The following is a 13,733-nucleotide window of genomic DNA, read 5'->3' on the forward strand; positions in this document are numbered from 1 at the left end:
TAAAAAGAAGTAGATCGAAGAATGTCTTTTGGTTCCAGAGGTGGATAAAGTACTGTCGTCACATTTTACCAGTGAGCAGTTGAGCAATTCAGATATTAATTTCTTTTAAGATTACAAAAGAATGAGCACTTAGCACTTCTGTGACTAAGCCACTTTGTAAATGTTACTTATTTCTTTGGGCTTTCTTTATAGGTAAATTTTAAAACTCTTTTATATGTATTTTTGCATTAAGTAATGCCTTTGGTTCTAAAGCATATAAAATACAGTATTTTGGCATGGATTCAAAATAGATTTATTTCATCTTATGGAATGTATTGTCAATAAAGTATGCATCTGCACTAGGTTTAATATTGTTATATACTTTAAACAGGCTGTAGTTGCAGCCTATATATATCCATAGTAGAGTCATTTATCTCAGTTTTTTCACTATAATGGCCAATGTTAGAAACTAACTTCATCACCCAGAAAAAGCAACTAGAAATAATATTCCCTGAAGAGGCATCATTTTCTGTTTTCTTTCATTAAAGAAAATAGAAGAAGGAAGGTGGGGAGGGAGAACATTAGTATATTCTAACCCAGTGAGTACTCTGCTGCACTGATACATTTATAAATTGAGAATACTTTTATTCACTGTTAGAATGTCATTTTGTTTTGAGTTATGTTCCTAACAACTTGCAATATAAATAGCTCTTTTAAAGCTAGCTTTTTTAAAAATTTCCCTTGTGATAACTTTGTTTATTCTTTCATGATTAGTAAAATGAATCATGTTCCACATATATTTTACTCTAATTTTATAAAAAAGAAAAATGTTTTAGCTGGTTTAAAACATTTTTATTGTGATAAAATGTACATAACAGAATTTACAATTTTTAAATGTGCAGTTCATTGGCATTGAGTACATTTATGTTGTTGTGACTGTCAGTACCATCCATTTCCAGAATGTTTTTCATCTTCCCAATCTGAAACGATACCCATTGAGCCGTAAGTCCCCATTCCTCTTTCCCTGTAGCCCCTGGAAACCACCATTGTACTTTTTAACCACATAAGTCTGTGAGTTTGACTATTCTAGGTACCTCATATTAGTGGGATCATACAAATATGTCTTTTGTGACTGGCAACATGTGTCAGAATTTTATTGCTTTTTAAGGCTAAGTAATATTTCATTGCATGTACATGCCACATTACATTTATCTATTCATCCCTCAAATGGACACTTGGGTTACATCTATTGTTTGACTATTGTGAATAATGCTGCTATGAACATAGGTGTACAAATGTTCGTTTGAGTCTCTGCTTTCAATTCTTTTGAGTATATATCCAGAAATGGAATTGCTAGATAATATGGTAATTCTTTTTCATTTTGAGGGGAATTGTCTTGTTCCCATAGTATCTGCACTATTTTACCTTTTTATATTCCCACCAAGGGTGCACAAGGGTTCCAGTTTCTCCGTATCCTCACCAACACTGGTTCTTTCTTTTTTGGGGGGTGATAAGGCATTCTGGTGGATGTGAAGTGGTATCTTCATTGTAGTTTTGATTTGCATTTTCCTAAAGATGTTAAGTATCTTTTTATGTGTTTATTGACCATTTGTATATCTTCTCTGGAGAAATATCTTTCAAGTTCCTTGCCCATTTTTTAATCTAATTATTTTCTGTTGAGTTGTAGGATTGCTTTATACTAGTTATTAACCCCTTCTCAGATATGATTTGCAAATATTTTCTCCCATTCTGTGAGTTGATCTTTCACTGTATTGATAGTGTCTTTTGATGCATAAAAGTTTTTCATTTTCATGTACCTGTTTACTTTTGCCTGTGATTTTAGTGGAGTATCCAAGAAATCATTACCCAACCCAGTGTCATGAAACTTTTCCCCAATGTTTTCTTCTGAAAATTTTATAGTTTTAGTTCTTACACTTAGGTGTTTAATCTGTTTTGAGTTAATTTTTGTATATGGTAAGGTAAGGGTCCAGCTTAACTCCTTTGCATGTGGATATCCATTAAAAAAAAAAGTTTGTATTTTTGTTTGTGATCATTTCATTTTGCTATATACACATTTTTGTTTTACTGCTTCCCAAATGGAATCTTTTAAACATGAAACAAAATTGGAACATACAGCTTTAGAAAAACAAAAATTGACAATGCCATTGAGTATTATCTTAGAGAAGTATTCAGTCCACTGCCTTTTATAATGTATACCTTATACTTCTGACTCCCCTTCTTTTTCTTTCCTCTTACAGATTTTCTCAAGGTCAGCAACTTGTGACCAAATTAGTAACTGCTCCGGTAGCTTGTGGAGCAGTCATGGTACCTAGCACTATGCTTATGGGTCAGGTGGTGACTGCCTACCCTACTTTCGCTGCACAACAGCAGCAGTCACAGACATTGTCAGTCACGCAGCAGCAGCAGCAGCAGCAACAGCAACAGCAGCAGCAGCAGCAGCAGCAGCAGCAGCAGCAGCAGCAGCAGCAGCAGAGTTCCCAAGAACAGCAGCTTACATCAGTTCAGCAACCGTCTCAGGCCCAGCTGACCCAACCACCACAGCAGTTTTTACAGGTAGCTCCCTCCATGGGGAGGCATTCCCAAACCCTTACTTTTATATAATGAAATTAGCCATCAGATGAACACTTTTGTAAATGATCTAAAAAATTTATGAGCTTATCATATAAGTTAAATTTCTGTAAAGATGAGTTTGTCCTGGTCAGCTATATTTCTTCCCTGTTTTTAGTCTTTGGAAGACTTTTAACCCTGCCATGCACATATGCAGTCATCTGAACTACTGGATAGAATTTAAGTGGCTACTTCCTGCCCATATCAAGGCACTTTATATAGAGCTCTCTCTGGCTAGTTTCTGGACTTCAAGCAAAGGCACCTTCTCTTTCTTTCTCTAGCGACCCATCAATAGTTTAATATCTGTACAGGTCAGGGGTCTTAAACAGGATTTTAAAAAATTAATATGGGCATTATCTTAAATAATTTTTTCAGATTAAATTTTATAATAACTTTTTTGGTTATAAATTAATATCAGAAATACTGTGGATGCAGTATATGTCATAGTTAAGCACTTGGACTCTAAAGTCAGATTGCCCTAAGATTCAGGTTGCTTAACTTGCTAAACTTCAGTTTCTTCATCTATAATATGGAGGTGCTAATAGTTCCTATCTCATGGGTAAAACATGCATATAAATCACTGAACATAGTTAGTATAAGACATACAACTGGCTGTTGTTTGTGACCACGAATGTTCAACACTTAGATTAACCAAAATGCAGACACCGATCACATGTGGGTATATCAGACAGGATCTACTTACCACCTGAAGGCTACAGAAGACAGTCACCTAGGGTAGGTATTCTTAGCAAGGAAATCAGGACAGATTTCTGAATCTCAGTACCCTCTCTGGGAGTACAGAGGAGCAGATTATGACATCTGGAAATTTAGCTTTTTCTCTTCTGGCCTAGACAAAGCAATTTTGAACGTAGGCTAATCTAGTTTTTTGCTGGAGACCACTCCATGTAGGCCAGGCACATAATATCAATTTTAGAGTTTTGCAACATAGGGTATAATTAGAAGACTTAGTATTATACTGTATACTCAGACATAAACACAGTGTTAATTTGTCACCCTTGGAGTTCTGGTCCAAATATAATTCTTGACTTGGTGACATGGAAAATTAAAACACGAGTTGCCTAAATCTCTCTCTCTAGTCATACTCAACAGCCTCTTAGAAATTAAGCCTATAGTACAGCCATTAATGATTGGCTTAGCTATTTTTATAAATGAATTAATCTGAATTCATAATTTATAAACTACTATCTAGGGGAAATAAATTCAATGAGAATTTAAAAAGGAGAGGACTTGCCTTAAGGCCTCAGTCTTCAATGTTGGTTAGAACAAGGGTCCTTAAAAGAAGGACCCTTGTAAAAAAAAGCATTCCAAAGACAAGGGACCGCTAAAGCAGTAAGATAAGCGACACCCTTCAGAAAAACACTCATGTGTAGATAGTAAATACACAATTTGGCTTTTCTCATGTAATACCTAGTTCCATAATGTACCTCTGTTGTAACCCTGTAAGGCTAATGAATATCCTTAGTTGTTAACTTACAAAAGCTTTTCCTAATAATGGAGGGAAAAAGTAAATTGTCCAGGTCCTTGGCAAAGCTTAATAAAGGTTCTTAAAGTTCAAAGATCTATTCGTGTGTTCATGTACACACGTATCCTTCATATATATTTGCAAAAATCACCCATCACAGTTCTATTTTTTTTAAAGTAAAGACACTGCACCAAGTTATATTGTCAGTAGTGAGGACATTCATTTTAAAAATCCACTTTCTTTTGCCTAGTTTCCTTTGTATCTCCAGAAGTAGAAATTAAGTGAAAGAAACTGAGGCTCCTGGAGTTGAGACTTACCCAGGCTCACACAGCTGAACAATGACAGAGCAAAGCTCAATCCAGAGCTTCTGGCTTCAGACCCTGTGCCGTGTTTTGTTTTGTTTTGTTTTTGGTTATACCAAACTGCTACAAATAGAACTTAAATCTCTAACTTTGCCCTCATTTTTATAATACTTTTAAATAATAATGATGTTAATATTTATTCTTCATAGAAACCCAATATGGGAGGCACTGTGATTATCCTTATTTGGTGAATGAAAAAACGGGGGCCCAGGGAAGTAAAGAGATTGAGGAGGCACATATTTAGTGAATGGGCAGCCAGAGTTTGAACCCAGACAGTGTACATCAGGGCTCGTGTCGTCCTCTGAACTACTGGCTGCTCTAAATGACCGAATGAACCTGTGCAAAGGCATTGCTGTTTGGCTTCAAAGTATTCATGTTTCATATTTTCTTACCTATGCTTAAAGTTTATTATCTGTTAAAAATTGTGTTCTTTAGGGCATATAAAGTGAAAGAATATGTGTGATTTGTCTCAAGACATAGATTGCTTTCTGTACCAGAAATTCTTCTGCTTAGGTTCCTTTAAAAAATGAAATTCTGCTATACTTTCAAAAAGAAAGAAAGCCTTATAAGCATTTTCCAAAATATTGTTTTTAAATGAGAGAGCAAAAATTAGGTAGATTATGTGGAATATAAGGGTTTTGTCCCAGTGGAGACTGGAAAACCTGTCAGCGTAGACAGCATGATGGCAGTAAAGCGGTTTCATAATGCATTTCTTTTAGACTTCTAGGTTGCTCCACGGGAACCCTTCAACTCAGCTCATCCTCTCAGCTGCATTTCCACTGCAACAGAGCACTTTCCCTCAGTCACATCACCAGCAACACCAGTCTCAGCAACAGCGGCAACTGAATCGGCACAGGACTGACAGTTTGACCGACCCTTCCAAGGTTCAGCCACAGTAGCACACGTGCCTCCTCTCTGACCTCAAGGGAAGGAGGGGCTGGCCATAAAGAGTTGCTGAGATGATCTGAGGATCAGGAGGAAAAGTTCCAGCAGTTTCATGAGCTGCAGTATTGAGTGTTCTAGTTCCTCAAATTAGTTAGGGAAAATGCTGCCTAGTGCTACAGATGTACATCAAATACCAGCTAGCAGGAGATGATCATAGGGCCATAGCCAATTCTGACAGTGTTTTACTAGCCCAGATATTTTTTGATGGAAGAGTATATTGCCAAATGTTAAGAAGCTCAGCTATGAAATATGACCTCCAGTGAATCAGAAAGGCACTAACAATGTTAGTAACTTTCAGTGGTTCTGCGCCTGTTTTCAAGTGTTACAGAGGACACGCCACTGCCCTGTCAGGGGTTACTTACAGTGATGCCGTGAAGACGGTCCAGTAGGCCCAGAAGGCCCACTTTCCCAACCCTTCTTCCTTTTCAGAGAATGATGGAATCATAATTAATTTCAGAATGTTGTGTGGGTTCAAATTATGTACAGATGCTGTAAAAATATTATGTATATGTCTGGAAAGAAGGAAAGAAAGCAAAACATTTTGTATGCTGCATGAAAGCATTATCTCCTCCTTATAGGTGTGAATATGTTTCCTTAGATTCTGATGCCGTGTGCAAACTAATACATCCTTCATTTCCCCTTTTGTTTACAACATGATAGTGTTCTAGTCACTTTTCCGGGGCACAGGTCTTTTGTTCATACTTGGCTGTGATGTCACAGTTTGTTCAGTGAGGTATGATGTGCTGCTGGGAATGGATTTTTTTTTTCAGGTTAAATTATTGAAATAATAGGATTTTCAAGTTATTCAAAAATCTCTCTCATTTCATTATTTTTCAATTATGTTTGAAAATAGGATTTGCACTGCTTTATTTTAGAAGGTTGGGAATTTTGATCACATATTTTGATATAGTTCATAGTTGGAAATAGTTGTATAAATGGTTTTCAACAAGCCTGAAAGTAATTTCAAGAATGTTTCAGTGATAGGAGTAAAATTTGCACACAAAACATTTTAGGCACTTTTTAACATTCTCACTGGTGGGAATTTTAACTTTTAGGATTTGTTGGAATCTTTTTATTATCCTTCACAATTTCAATGCTTCTTTTAGTCAGAAATGATTCAGGGTTATTTGAGGGGAAAAAACCCATAGTGCCTTGATTTTGATTCAGGTGACAACACCATCTTGAACTCATTGTCTGGTTTCAGTAGCAGTTTTGAAACCTTAGTACATTTTTAATAGCATGTGGGTGTCAGTGCCATTATTATTCTCCCAAGTTCCTATGAAGACTGCTTTGAGTCTCTTGGACTGGAGCTATACAGATAATTTAGAAATAAAAGATGACACATCCTAACACGATCAGTGATCACAAAATTGTTTTCCTAAATCAACATCTTCCTTTAAAGGTAAGTAGTTATTTAAGAATTATCAGGAAATATTTGCTCAATATGATCTTAGTATTCCTACCAAAAAAAGGAGGGGATAGGAATTGGCTTTGCCTTCACTACAACACTAGGATATTGTAACTCACATGCTTTCTAAACATGAACTAAGATTTCATTTGGCAATATCATATTCTTAAAGGTAATTCCAACAGAAATTGTATTCATAAAAAAGCATTTTATATATTTTATGGTACTAATGATTAAATTTACAACTATAGAATAAAGGAAAATTAATGGAAAGTCTCTTATTAGAATTTAAAAAATTATTACTGAGAAAAGGGAAGACAGTAAGCTGTAATAAATCAAAATTGACTTGAAAAGAAAATGTATAACAGAATTGAGGTTGTTAAACAGAAAAGATTTTGAGCAATGAAAATAACAATACAGAATTGATAGATAAAGGAGTCAGAGGAATTCTAAGTTAGTTCTTAAAACTTTTCTGTCCTCAGCTTTGCTGTCATCCTTAAGGGATATGTTTTTGTCTTTCTGTAGAAGATTATGCCTGGCCACACTTAAATTAGAAAATTAATGTTGAAAACAACCAAAGAAAGTTGGTATCTAGCCTTCTATAAAAGAAGTATCACTAGATACCAATCAATAATTAACATATCAAGGAGCTCCTCTTCTAGCTAAATGATCATCCAGAATAGATTTCTGACTTTCTCATGAATGTCAAGGATAGTTGTCAGAACATGTGTGTACTTGAGCCATACATACACTGACAAAATTGATGTTGTAGCATATGGTAACAGTACTTTCTCCCTTTTCAAATTGCCTTTCTTATTAACCTTATCATGCCATTCCATAGGTATCTGAGTTGTGCCTCATTCATTTATTGGTGATATCTAGTGATATGAATTGAGCTAATAAAAGGTATGAAGAACTGTTACATTAAGGTTTAATTAGCCTCCAAGAGAGATACTTAAGAGAAACATGGTGGACCATGGTACTGTGTGTACCTAGGTTAACAAAAGCAAAGCTCAAGACAAGCCACAAGATAAATGAGAAAGTAAGACAAAATTTTGCATTTATAATTCCTGTTCCTGACAGGTCTTTTTATTTTTTCTGGTTAGAATTTGTTGCTAAATTTAAAGGAGCAGCTAGCTGCTTTTTCTCTGCTGTCAGCATGCAGCATTGTGTTAGAAGAGGTGGTAAGCACCAACTGCCTCTTAGCTCCTCCTTTAACTTCATTTTCCTTCTTTGTCTCTTGAACTTGGATTGCAAAGCTGTCCCTGCCCCCTTCCCCACAAATGGAGATTTGAGCAATCATTTCTGTAGCCAAAGTTGTTAATTAAAATTCTAAAACTAAGTCATGAAAAAACACCAGAGACACCTCTCAGCTACTTAAAAATTATATTTTCCCTCTGCTGCTTTATTGTCATGGTCAGTTTTTCTTTAAAAAAACAAACAACAACAACAACAAAAAACCCACTTTATTCTGGGTGGTACTTTTTAGGGAAGAAACTGTTGAAGATAAGGAAAAAATGCCAGCTATTCTGCAGTTATTGCTTTGGACTGCTATGGCACTGTGTGTCAGTATTGTTTTAACAACTACTAGTGAAGACTGCAAGGACTAATAAAGTTGCTGCTGGGAGGGGTGTCAAAACAGAACCTAGACATTCAAAACTACTACTTTTTTTGAGTGGAAAATATGGGTGGAAAAGCAGACAAGGGGGAAGGGGTAACATGTAAGTAAATACTACATTTCAGTCTCCAAACTGTGTCCTAAGTTGAGATAATTTGAGTCTTGTGCTCTGCTTTGTCACTTAAATCTGGTCTAGGAATGTACTAGGATAAAAGGATACCAGCAAATTCAAATGGTTTGTTATATTCAGTGTGGAATAGTGGAAATGTTATTTGGATTTTTCAGAAGTGCTGTAGTCTAGTGGTTGGTCATTGCCTTAAAGCAGTCTGCTTGCAGTTAGTAAAGGGCATTGAAGCAGTGCAGCTCTGTAAAGGGCAGTGTGTGTGGAAGGGAGATGAACTCTTGTTCAGGAAGCCTTAGATAGGGGCCCTACAGACAAGTGAAAGTTGTTTTAAACTGGATATTACTCAACGTGTTTTAAAATGTTTCCACTACATTGAGGTAAGCTTTTAAAAAGTGGAATGCAAATAGCATTTTGCTCTAGTATTGCTCATTTACACCTTTTTCTTTTTCTGTATCTTTGGTGATTGAAAGTTTATTAACGAACATTTGTGTAAAACTCAATTCAAGTCTATAACCTTTCCAGTATCTGTGACCCTGTTCATAGTCCCTCGGGAGTCAACGTTGGAAGGTATAAACACTGGATATTACTATTGCTGAGTGAGTCTAGCCCGGTGTAAGCTGATTGGAAATTTTAGATGGTGGAAAAGAAACAGCACAAGACACTTGCCAATTTATTAGTGATAGGAGAAAGAGAACCTTTTAAGTTTATTTGGGTTGGATGAGCATTCTTCTAAAGGAGCTTCTGAAGTAATTGCAAAGGAAAAGAGTCGACTATTTTTATAGCATATTTAATATATTTGTATATAACTATGAATATAGTAGGAACCCCCCACATCCTTCCACTTTTCTAATTTCCTCCACCCTTTGCCATAGCACTAGTATAGCCTCATCCGCATGGGTAATGTGCCTATTGTCAGCCTACCAAAAGATAGTGCTGCTGCTTTCTGAGACAGGTGAGAAGATCCAACTCTCATGCCTGGGGATCCTTTATGTAGGAATAGCACACACTTTTAAAACAACATACCACAGTCTAAAAGCATCATTTTGAAATGTAATGAGCACTTTATTGCAACTATTCATTTTGATAAAGTTTATTATGTTAGGCATTACCATTTCTAAAGGATCCCCAAATCATCACTTAGGTGAAATTTAAAAATGACACATTTCTGAGAAATGTTTAGATCCAGTGAACCATAGTAGGTTTATGGGAGTGATTTCAAGGTAGCCAAATGAACTTTGACTTTTGCTTTGAATGTGTTGGAGTTGAGATTGTAGATGCTAGTTCCACTTAGACACTATTGTAAACCCATCTTGCCTATTGTGTGGACACCAAAAGAGACCAATGAGCCTGTTTATTTTCAGAGGTCTAGGAAAATTGCATCAGTGTGAATAGATGTATAAAACTAACCTAAAAGTGATTGTTAGTAATATTTTAGAATACAATCATTTCAAGAATTATTCTGGGTGTTTTACATGTGCTCTGAAATGTTGGCATGTCATTTCAGCATTTCCATTTGAATTGCTCTTGTAATATTTTTGCACAAAAAAGACTGAGAAAAAAAGGACTACTTTGATTGAAGAAAAAGTATAATTTGGTCTTAATGACTCCTGTGGAAACACTGGGAGTGAATTTTGTCGGTATGGTTATTAATTCAGGATATTTAAAACAGTATTGAACAGCTCACAAGAAATTAAATGTGGATATTTAAAAATTAAAACTTTCCATGTGAATGTTTTGCATATTTTCCCCCATGTCATAATTTAACACTACATTCCTTGTGTTTCTTAAATAAAATACTTTGCAGGTTCTGTTTTGAGTATTTAACAATGTTTTGTAAGTTGCCTGGGTTTTCCTAGGGGATTGTTCTTTAAGGAAATAGGATATAGTTTATGAAGAGACTATTAAATGAAATTCCATCACCACCACCAGCAAACACTGAGGTGCTGCATTAAGTGACAATCAAACAGTATTTATAGAAGAATTTAGTAAGTGGTTTTAAAAGAATTAATTGCTTTGTAAGCAGTCCTCTGGGTTTCTTGAATAAAAAATGGCTACATGTATTTATTTATATTTTTAAATATCTTTGTGTTCTGTTTTCTCATCAAATGATTTCACAGTGTCATATATTTAATTTGTGGTTTGTTCTGTTTTGCCTTGTCATCACTTAGAGAACTGGCTCTCCTCTGGGGTGCAGTCTCTAGCCCTCATGACAACTCTTCATTGGCAATCCAAATCTGTTTTACTGCAGGACAGCAGTGGAAGGCCCAAATCCAGACACCCTTGCACTTCCCTTCTGGTCTCAACTCAAATAATTTAAGAAAAAAAGAAAGGTAACTCCTTTCAGATCTGCTTCATATAGCTCCAACATTTCTGTAGTTTCACTTGCTGGCTTTTCTATTTGGGAAGGCACTTTTTATATTACTTCCCCAACACTGCCAAAGGACAACATGACAGAACCAGTGACGTACATTTCCTGTTTTGTCCATTTGGGGAAATCTCAGAAAAACCATCAGTATTTTCTAATGGCCGTTACTATCCATATTAAAATCCATATAAAGTCTTTAAAATATAGGTAGAACAATGTATACATACTGCAAACTCTTCTACAAAAAAATGTTTGCGCTCTCTACCTGGTTGCTTGGGCCTTTAAAAACAAAACAAAACCTCCATACTGTCTGTCCAGTAAAGCAGTGTTTGTTAGAGCATTTGAAGCCTTCATGCCAATTTGCACTGGGACAGAATTCCTCACTTTAGGGCTCCCAGAGTAGCTCTTGAGTCCCACAGGCCAGCTGCAGGACACACTGTCTAGTTTTCCGGATCTTAGGGAATGGTAACTGAAGCAAATCAACCACAAATTGGATTTAATGATGTAAAAAAATGTTTCTTAACTTTGAGGGTTAAGTTGAAGATGTGCTGTTTTAAATGAATGTTTTTAGATTTCTGAGGAAACAAACTGTGACATCGCTTTAAAAATGTTTTATAATCAGTGTTTTTGAGTTGGCCTGTATTGGTACAAATTCACTGCTGGCAGTGGTGCCAGTACTAGTGTTAAAATACAGGAAAAGCTATATTATCATCTTCAGATTGATGTATTATATAACTAGACAATCATCAAACAAAAAAAGGCCAGAAAATGTCCTTTTTCAATAACTGTCAGCCAGACATCTGTATCTTAGGCCTTCTAGAATTATTTTGAAATCTGATCTACTACAGTATAAGTTGGGGAAGGATCTGTGTGGCGCTTGCACCTTCACTCTATGTAAAGATTGAAGCCCAAAAATGAGTTAAATTCAGTGCTGTATTGAAACCAGTTAGTACAAAAAAAAAAAAAAAATGTTTTATCTTTGTAAATTTCTAATTGTTAACATCAGTTGGGGTTGGTAGCTTAAAAACATACACCAAATTCTAATGTTCTGTGTGGTTCTTAATGTTCTACACTTTCTGTCCTTATTTATTGCTTGGTTCTTGGTTTTAATAAACTTAGATATAGCGTAATATTCTTACTGCTGAAAGGTGGAGCTGTGTAAATGGCTAATCTTAAGAGTACCTGTTTTTCCTAAAGCAAACATTGAATTGAAATCCAAACTGATACTAACATTTTCTCGGTATTGTCTTCAGTCCAAATTCAAAATTGCACAGAAACACAAAGGGATAACAAATGGTTTCTAAGGTGCTATATTAACATTCTCTGATAATTTTCATGAGCTATCTGTGGATATACAATATTGTATACAATTTGTTACAAATTTAGCATCACTATTTTAATTTGATGTTACAGTTGATTCCACTTGTTTTTTCAAAGTTATCCTTTGAGAAGAGGTAAAATTACCCTACTTTTACTCAGGCCTCTTGCTATATGATCATTTTCTCAAGTTATGATGTGCATGATTTCTTTAAAAACTACATGTACTATTATAAAGCTCTTTCCCATAGTTTTGTATTCAGAACCTAAAATTATAGAAGAGCCAAGCAGAAGCAGTTTATAAATGTAAAAATTAGATCTAGACTGTTTCCTTATTCAATTTTAAAAATAAAAAATACCTCAGTGCTATTTTCAGTATCACCTGCATTTCTCAAAAAATAACACCTGCTTTATGTGGCACATAACTTGTAAGAATTGCATTATTTTGGATTTTTAAGAGACTATTAAATATTTTTAAATGTCTACCGATGAAAATTTTCTCTTACTCAGCAATGGAGTCTAACTGCATTAGTGATTTTTAACTTGTAGCTTAGGTCTAAGCTACCAAATTCTGATTAGTTATGTCTTGTTACAAGATTGTGGTGCCTCAGAAAGCTATGCTGTTATTCACATGTTAAGCTAGTACTAGGACCAGGCTGCCTGCAATGCCAAGTTTGGGCTCTGATGGTACCAGCTACTTTCTAATAAGGAATTCTTTCTGTTCTTGGAAAAGAAATTATAATTCCCCACTTGCTCTGTTTATAACTAAGGTAATATTAGGGTTATGTAACTGCAGAGTATGGTGGTGTAGTCTGAGAACTTAACCTGAAATTTCTTTGAAGTGCTATTTACCCTATAATATATACTTTTTAAGGAGTTCTCTAACTACCATGAAGTTTCCAAACATGACTTTTTCATCAGTATGTGCTACTGCTTTTTAACTGACAACTACTTTTAGATTTCTTTACTGTAGCGGTTACTGCAAAATGGTTGCTGCACTGACAACGCTTTATATGATTATGAAAGATGTTCTTTCATAATTTCAAATTATAAATTTACTGTACATTGTGGACTTCACACAAGGAACATGTGGGAATTTCTACAGAACTGTCCTTTGGGTTTAAAGAGGATATTAATGGCAATGTTGCTGCTTGTGGTAACAGAATATATCAGGCTGGAAGAAAGCAGTTACGCTGCTTAGATGGAAAAGAGTCAAGTTAGAACGTACTTTAATGCCGTTGATTACTGAAGTTGCTCTGATAAAATGGGTTAGCCTTGCCATAGTCAATGATTATGGATGGGCTCTAAAATGAAACTGACTCCCCGGCTCTATCATGTAACTTTGTAGTACTACCTGCTACGTCATAGAACTGTGTGAGAGTTAAGTAAAACTGCTTTAGAACAATGCTTGGCTCCAGTTTTTTACACCAACTTTAGAAACTGGTCTATAAATATTAATCCTACTTTGATAAATTAGAAAGTTATTAACTTGTATAACACAAAA

The 13,733-nt window shown here is 35.4% G+C and overlaps 1 protein-coding gene across 13 annotated transcripts in view; it reads left to right on the top strand.

The window, feature by feature from the left end:
- Positions 1–12,063, top strand: part of CLOCK (clock circadian regulator) — a 102,367-nt gene extending 90,304 nt beyond the window's left edge. For all 13 annotated transcript variants that reach the window (XM_036227930.1, XM_036227921.1, XM_036227918.1 and 10 more), the window contains 2 exons: positions 2,238–2,553; positions 5,172–12,063. In XM_036227930.1, the coding sequence (XP_036083823.1) occupies positions 2,238–2,553; positions 5,172–5,351 (496 nt within the window). In that variant the 3' untranslated portion in view covers positions 5,352–12,063. The remainder of the gene's footprint in view (positions 1–2,237; positions 2,554–5,171) is intronic.
- Positions 12,064–13,733: the final 1,670 nt, after the last annotated feature.

This window comes from Rousettus aegyptiacus, unplaced genomic scaffold (assembly GCF_014176215.1).
Source record: "Rousettus aegyptiacus isolate mRouAeg1 unplaced genomic scaffold, mRouAeg1.p scaffold_m13_p_10, whole genome shotgun sequence".
Taxonomy (NCBI): domain Eukaryota; kingdom Metazoa; phylum Chordata; class Mammalia; order Chiroptera; family Pteropodidae; genus Rousettus; species Rousettus aegyptiacus.